The sequence below is a fragment of the Trachemys scripta genome, chromosome 3, assembly GCF_013100865.1.
Source record: "Trachemys scripta elegans isolate TJP31775 chromosome 3, CAS_Tse_1.0, whole genome shotgun sequence".
NCBI lineage: Eukaryota > Metazoa > Chordata > Testudines > Emydidae > Trachemys > Trachemys scripta.
The window spans coordinates 74084493-74092122 of NC_048300.1; the positions used below are offsets into that span (position 1 = coordinate 74084493).

General features: G+C 38.7%; 1 protein-coding gene across 2 annotated transcripts in view; it reads right to left on the minus strand.

Moving 5' to 3' along the window:
- The window catches only part of TBCE (tubulin folding cofactor E), a 97779-nt gene that overhangs the window by 22070 nt on the left and 68079 nt on the right, over positions 1 to 7630 (minus strand). For both annotated transcript variants that reach the window (XM_034765072.1, XM_034765071.1), the window contains exon 6: positions 4830 to 4929. In XM_034765072.1, the coding sequence (XP_034620963.1) occupies positions 4830 to 4929 (100 nt within the window). The remainder of the gene's footprint in view (positions 1 to 4829; positions 4930 to 7630) is intronic.

A 7630-nucleotide genomic window follows, 5' to 3' on the forward strand; every position in this document is an offset into this window, starting at 1 on the left:
TTTAGAATTACATATTTCAAAACAAAAAGGAAGACATAGGATTACATGCCATTAGAGAGGCACTTTGTATATTTAAATAGTTTCCAACCTATTTAGAAAAATGCCTTGGTAGTTTGAGTGCAAACTCTTTTCTTGCCAATTTTATTTTCCTCTACCATGTATGTATATTTGTTGCCAATCTGAGTTCATCACATATGCTAGCCTGATGGCATTAGGAGTTTTGGATTTTTTTGAGGGAGTGGGGGAGGAGGGGTTAGTTTAAGTACTGAAGCATTAAGGTGGGAAAAGAATTATTTGTTACCAGAAATAAAAGTGACAAGTCAAATTTCGGGCCTATCACCCTTGACACTGTATCTTTAGAAACAGATTAAAATGAGGGTTTCAGCAGGAAATTCTTAAGAGATTCATTTTATGACAAAATGCCATAGAGATTCCCAGACCTAGCCGTCACTTAATGCTCCAGTAAAGCATCTACATTTTTAACAGAATGACAAATTAATGCATCGGTTATTGTTAGCAGCTAGCCTTTGTATTGTACATTATTGGGGAAATGCGGCGGCGACTCCTATGAAATAGTGGTATAGTAAAATATGGACTCTTCTTGTAATGGGAAAGCTTTCACACCAGATATGTACACAAGAGAAGCACCAAAAAGAGGATAGGTATTTACAAACTTAGCCACCCTTTTTAGTGTACTCAGAACAGACGACTCCCCTATCAGCAAGCCAGAATCTTTAGTAAGAACCTTGTAAGAACATAAGCACAGCCGTAGTGGGTCAGACCACTGGTCCATATAGCCCAGTATCTGGTCTTTCAACCATGGTCAATGACAGGTGCGTCAGAGGGAATGAACAGAACAGGTAATTATCAAGTGATCCAACCCATCATCCATTCCCAGCTTCTGGCAAAAAGGCTAGGGACACTTCAGAACGTAGTTTTGCATCCTGAATAACTAATAAGTAATGTTCAATGTAGCATGCTAAGGTTTTATTTTAACTTTGCCTTAATAAAAACATTTTTTTAAAAAGATTAAAACTAAATATTATGCATAAATGCCAGAACATTGATAAAATAAGGATTTTAAGGACTCAGCCACAGAAAAATGCTGAAATTAAAGAGTTTATACATGGTGCCATAGTGTCCTGAAACTAACTCTAGGTCCTATTTCCCTCCAAAAATCTCTTTCCTCAGTGCTTGTAGACAGAGGGAAATATACCAGAAGAGCTATGTCAGTATACTAGTATAGATATGCAGGTAAATCTCCCCATGTAGACAAGCACTTCGAGATTTCATGGCAGGCTTCCCCAATTTTCATCTGCTCTCACCCTCCCCCTACCAAAATTGTTTATTCTACAATTGTGTACCTACTTGCAACCTTTTTTTTTATTATTTAAACTGACAAAAGGGCCAAATAAATCCAAAAATTCTGTTTGTGTCATCATAAGCACCAATTTTTATACAATCCATTTGAATCATAACGCCAGAAAACGCTATAAATCTGGATTACAAATTTTAAGCACTCAAGGATTAAAATTTTATATCAGAGTAATTAAAACTAATTATCTGTGTTCTCTTATTTTTCCTACTTATAAATAGTCAAGGTCCTGTATACTCTGCAGCCAACTGGGCCTAAATCCTGCAGCAACTTCATTTTGGCAGCATACTGGTGCTGAATTCTGCAAACAAATGGAAAATCTCCAACAGCTTCAATTTAAAAGTTGGGGTCTTTTTTTAACTGAACTAACTAGGAGAAGGAATACAGTCAGTAAAGCATTCCTCTTTTATTTTGATATCAAATTCAGTTTATTTTATGTCACCGTCAAATTTCAGTTTGCCTCAGGTTTTTGTATTGACACAACTGCATTGTACAAATTGTACCATGGAGCCCTTGGATGCTGCTATGGGGACAGTTGTGACTTTTGACACAGAGAAAGGTATGGAACGTTTTTGGTACCTAGGAGTCTTTTGGTACTGGGGGAGTGTATCTTGTCTTTCCCTACCCTTGTGAATAGGGGAAGAGGTGGCTTAATTTGGGAGTAAGGGAGCCTGAACTCCCAGTTCCCCAAATGTGCAAACCACAACAATAACCAGCAGCCATATTGTCCCTTATCCTAATATTTTGCTATTTCTTCCAACAATGATGGGTAACATTAGCTGAATATTTCTACTTAAAAAGGATCAGCTTTCAAAGTGTTAATGTTACTATTTAAACTGTCACCTTACTGTTTGAGTTAATATACTCCATGCTGATGAACAGAAAAGTTTGTGTCTGCATTATTGGTTCAAGCTGTCTGCTTACAAACTTGGGAAGACCACAATGTATCAGTTCACATTTGGAGGTTTTCTTTGAGAGCCACTGCTCTAACTTTTGTACTGGTTACCCCTTTCACATAGCAAGCCTCTGAGTGCGACCCCCCCTTATAAATTAAACACATTTTTTATATATTTAGCACTATTATAAATGCTGGAGGCGAAGTGAGGTTTGGGGTGGAGGCCGACAGCTCGCAACCCCCCATGTAATAACCTCGCGACCCCCAGAGGGGTCCTGATCCCCAGTTTGAAAACCTCGGTCTTAGAGTGTGTGTCAGGAGGTTGCCCTATTTATTCAAGACCGCCTGCCTGAAGGTGCCCTGAGCATGCCCCCCCACCTGCCTGGAAGTACCCCAGACCAGCCACAGACGTGCCACACCTCCTCTCCCCCCACCCTCCAAGCCACCCCAGGGAAAAGCGTCTTCCTGAAGATGCTTTTGACATATTCCATGCAGGTTCAAGGGCTGCTGAGGAGGCGGTATTTGCTACTCAGCTTCCTTGGTTCATCAGTAAACTCGCTGGAGCCCAGGTACATTACTGATGAACCCAGGAAGCTGAATAGTACATACTGCCTCTCAGCTGCCTCAGAACCTGCATGGGGAATAATAAAAGCAAAATCTTCCCCCGCCAAACCCCGCAACCAGGGGTCTGGCGGCAGCAGCGGCACCAGGAAAGGCTGAGCCTTCTCTTGCCTATTATACCTGCTGCCCATGGTGCAACTACAGTAGAACACCAGAGAGTTACAAACTAACTGGTCAACCGCATGTCTCATTTGGAACCAGAAGTACACAATTAGGCAGCAGCAGAGACAAAAAAAGCAAACAGTACTGTACTGTGTTAAATGTAAACTATTTAAAAAAGGGAACTTTTAAAAAAAGATTTGACAAGGTAAGGAAACTGTTTCTGTACTTGTTTCATTAAAATTAAGATAGTTAAAAGCAGCATCTTTCTTCTGCATAATGTTTCAAAGCTGTACTAAGTCAGTGTTCAGTTGTAAACTTTTGAAAGAACAATCATAACATTTTGTTCAGAGTTATGAACAACCATATCAGAGGTTTTCATAACTGAGATTCTACTGTACCTAAAAAAGACTACTAGATTCATACAAAATATAAAAAGGAGCACAATCTTCAAGGCTCCAGTTTCCTCTGCCAAAATTACAAATACAAAATTAGATTGCCCACAAAGCATTCCAGTCTCCTACCTTCCCATCCATCTCATTTCTCTGAGATCTATTTCTAACAATTAGACAGGCCTAAATACACATACAAAAGTGAGATCTCAACTCCCACTTAGCTGCCTCTACTCTTCTCCCCTAAAGGGGGTTTTAGTGTGCATAGCAGGAATGTGCCAACACATCAATATTGTCACACATTTCCCTGCAGGCTTGTCACTGTGATCCACTAGCATTCATTCAGGTCAGGTGTGGACTGGGTCCCAGAGAAATCAAGGCAGTGCCCCTGAAGCATTTGGGATACTTCAGTTTGGTGAAAGATGGACATTCTGAATAAAACATCATGCTCTATGTAAAAATCAGACTCTTGATCAAAAGCGTACTGGAACAATTTGTAGGGGGAAAAAAAAGAAAAGAAAAGAAAGTGGGACCAGGAGATAGCGTCCCAAGACAGCTAAAAACAATTCAACAAAAGGAAAACAAGTTTGTTTTAAAGCCTTCCTGCATTAAAAGAGAAAACTAAGTTATCAACTTTTCAATACAAAGAAAAAATAGGTCTGAAAAACAACAATGAAAATAGATAATTGATAAAATTAGCTAGACTTAGTAGCTGCCAAATGAGGTACCTCAGTAAGGATGAGACAGTACATTCATAAGGCTTGCAACAGTCACCTTAACTGCAGTAAGGTGGTTTAATGTTTTTCATTGTGAAATTCCATAGGGCCTCTCATACCATTCTGAGTCAAAGAGATACTATCAACTTGATTTTTTAAGTATAGTTTCTAAGAGAGCACCCTTTAAATAGTATTTTTCTGAACATTTTAAAAATAGCTTTTCTATAAACCTTTTAAAGGGGTTTTCAGCCCCGTTGATGTTTACAAGGAATTTATTAGTCAATTTCCCCCTTGCCAAGTATATACTAAAAAATGATTAAACTGACTATATATAAGTCACTGTCACACACAGGAAGTAAACAACCAAAAAAAAAGAAGCAATCACAACAGTCTTAGGAGTTTCTTTCAGCCATAGCAGTCTTAGGGGCTTTTTATTTTTAACAATAATATATACTCATTTTTGAGACAGAATTGTGATTTTCAAGTTTATAGTATTCCTTTAAAACTTTGAGACATGTAGACAAGACAAAAATGTCTACCCTAAACACTTTTGGAGAATTTGGTTTCACACAGTCTTAAACATCCTTGGAAATCTATTCTTTCCTTGATATGACATGCTATTGGAAGGTATCGCACATCCAGAAAAAGACTCTATACCTAATAAAAAAATAAAAACAAAACATTCTGGAACAATTATGAAACAAAAAATATATATATTCATATATATATACCTGAGATCAAGACTTTCCAGATTCTGAACTTGACAAGCAATATCTGTTACTTTCTCCCAGGATGGCAACAGATTTTTTGATAGATTTATACTCCTGATATCTGAGAATTCACTTTAAGAAAAATGTATCAGAATTCGGAACTTCTTTTTTCAGAAAACGGAGGTATAACTTTACAACTATTGTGTTCTTGAACCAAAATATAGCAGAGTAAATCTGTCTGAGCTAACAGATACAACTGAGTAGCTGAGCAGTAGTATCTCGGAATCTGGCACAGATATAGTACATTAAGACTTATAAAACAATGCAGTTCTATGGTCCAGGAGAGTGTTTATGTCTAGAGTAAAGAACATACAATTCTTATTTGTTCATTTACTAATACTGTGTACAATTCTTGCTATGAATTTTGGAAACATAACCACAATATGTAAGAAATGGAATGTATTATTGACGATTCATAAGCATGAGTGGCTGTGAATATGTAAAGTTCTTCTCTAGTAACAGCAGCAAATTATCTACACTAAATTTTTTTCTTTGCTACCACCAATGCAGCTTCTGATAAAAGATGGTAGTTAACAGGGTGGATTTGATTTAAATCAGGATTTAAATAACTGGTCAGGAAGACTCGATTTAATCATGGATTTCTACATAAAAGTGCATTCTTGTTGGTTGTTATAACCTTAATACATATTCTTCACAACTCAGAGATAGAGGTTATGTATTCTGGATTTTTTTCTTCAACAGCAAACATAATATTTTAACAAAACAAGCATATGCATTTTTGAATTTGATTAAAAACATTCAAGATTTTTAAGATCAGGTTCATTTTTGTTAAAATTGCTTTTAACTACAATAGTTAATGAAATTTAAAAAATAAAAAAACAACCCAAGAATTAAATCGACTATATCAGCCAGGTCCACATGAGAAACTTAAAATACTGGCTTCTGCAGCTAAGTCAGGTCGTCTTCACATTCATTTTCCTGTTTGTTCATAATCTGGAAAAGAAAAACAACAAGCTTTCCCGCTTTTTCAGGTCCCAAATGATTTCTCAATTTGGAATGAATTAGTCCAAAGGAAGAAAATATTCTACACCAGCAGAACAAGCTACTGCTGTTAAAAGTGAGATTATCACTTCAACAGTCTCTAAATCCAAGTGCTTAAGTGACTTCCACCCATTCACTGGTGTGACTTTCTTTAAAACATCATCAGCTAACATATTTCTTGAATGGTTCACCCTTAGCACTGAAGTTTATTATAGTTGGCATTATGAAGGGATGATTGCTGGTTGTCCATGTCATAGCCAACTCCTTCTCTTCAGCAGTTAAGGGTTTGACCCTGATACCGAGTATTGAGAATATTTGCAAGAAAATGAGCTGGAGATAGTGCTTGCCCCGTTCGTTTTTTTTATGCTTGTAATTTAACTCTGTCATTGCATATTTGTCTTTTTAAGATCTCACTCTGTTCCTTCCAAATTTCAACAGCGTCAGGGGAAAAAAAAAAAAAAAAAAACAGCTATTTCCCTGCATTTTTTCCCAAGGCTACAGAAATAGGCTTCAGGGTACTCAGCATGTGTTCAACATTTTTCTTAAGCCCAATGTTATCTATAGTTGTTTCTGGATGATGGAGATTTTGCTACGGGTGACTATTTGACATACATGATGTGACAAACACTATCATTGGCAGATAACTCTGAAACTACAGAAAATGATGGTCATATCTTGAAGGTGGATAGTCTTCAGAATCCTCTATTTTGAGGATGGATTCTCCTAAACAAAATAAGTCAATGCAGTTATTTAAATTATTATTACCATACTGCTCATTTAGTATTACGCATTGCATTCACGAATACTCAGTACTACGTTAAAGGTGAAATTGTAAAACGAAGAAATGCCTATTTCAGCTATTTATTTTTTATTACAACCGCGTCTAAAATGCTAGTACCATAGAGTAACAACTACATTTTTTGCTCAAACATGAGAATTCAAGAATAGTCCAGAAGGAAGACAGGCAGTCCTTAAGAAAGAAGTCTGAAAAAGTTTACCAACCTGAAGATCCTGCATGTTCAGACATGTTCCTTTCATCACCTTCAACACAGCTTCCTCCTGAGAAGGAACACTTCTCATGATATTGTTTCATTTGGGCAACCAGGCCTTGCATTTCTTTGTTGCACTGTTTGCATTTTGCATGCATGCCTGTCTTACCCACAGGTAGAGGAACTTCATTAAAATATTCCCAAACTGGGCCTCTTTTACAGCCTGCTGCCATTATAGTGAGAGAATGGTATGGTAGATCTCAAATTAATGAAGGCTACACTCAGAAAGACCTCCAGACTTCTGGAATGTTCTGCTCAAACTGTTTCACTTTTGTTTCTACTGCCTGTCCCTCCCTTCTCACATTTATCTCCAGACTTTTTCCCCTTGTCCAGATCTATTCCGCCCCCAACAATAGGGTTACCATATTTAAAAAATAAAAAAAGAGGACTCTCAACGGGCCCTGGCCCTGCCCCTTTCCCACCCCCCGGCCCCGCCCCAACTCCGCCCATTCCCCAAAGTCCCCACCCTAACTCCCACTCCTCCCTACCAGCCACGCGAAAAGGGCTGCCCGAGCGCTACCAGCTTCACGGTTTGCCGGACAGCCTCCAGACCCTGTGTCCCTGGCCGGCGCTTGCCCAGCGCAGCTGGAGCCCGGGAGGGGAAGCGCCCAGCCCGGGGCGCAGGGTCTGGAGGCTGCCCGGCAAACTGTGAAGCCGGTAACGCTCGGGCTTCGGGCAGCCCCTATGCCTCCGGACCCTGAGCCCCAGGCC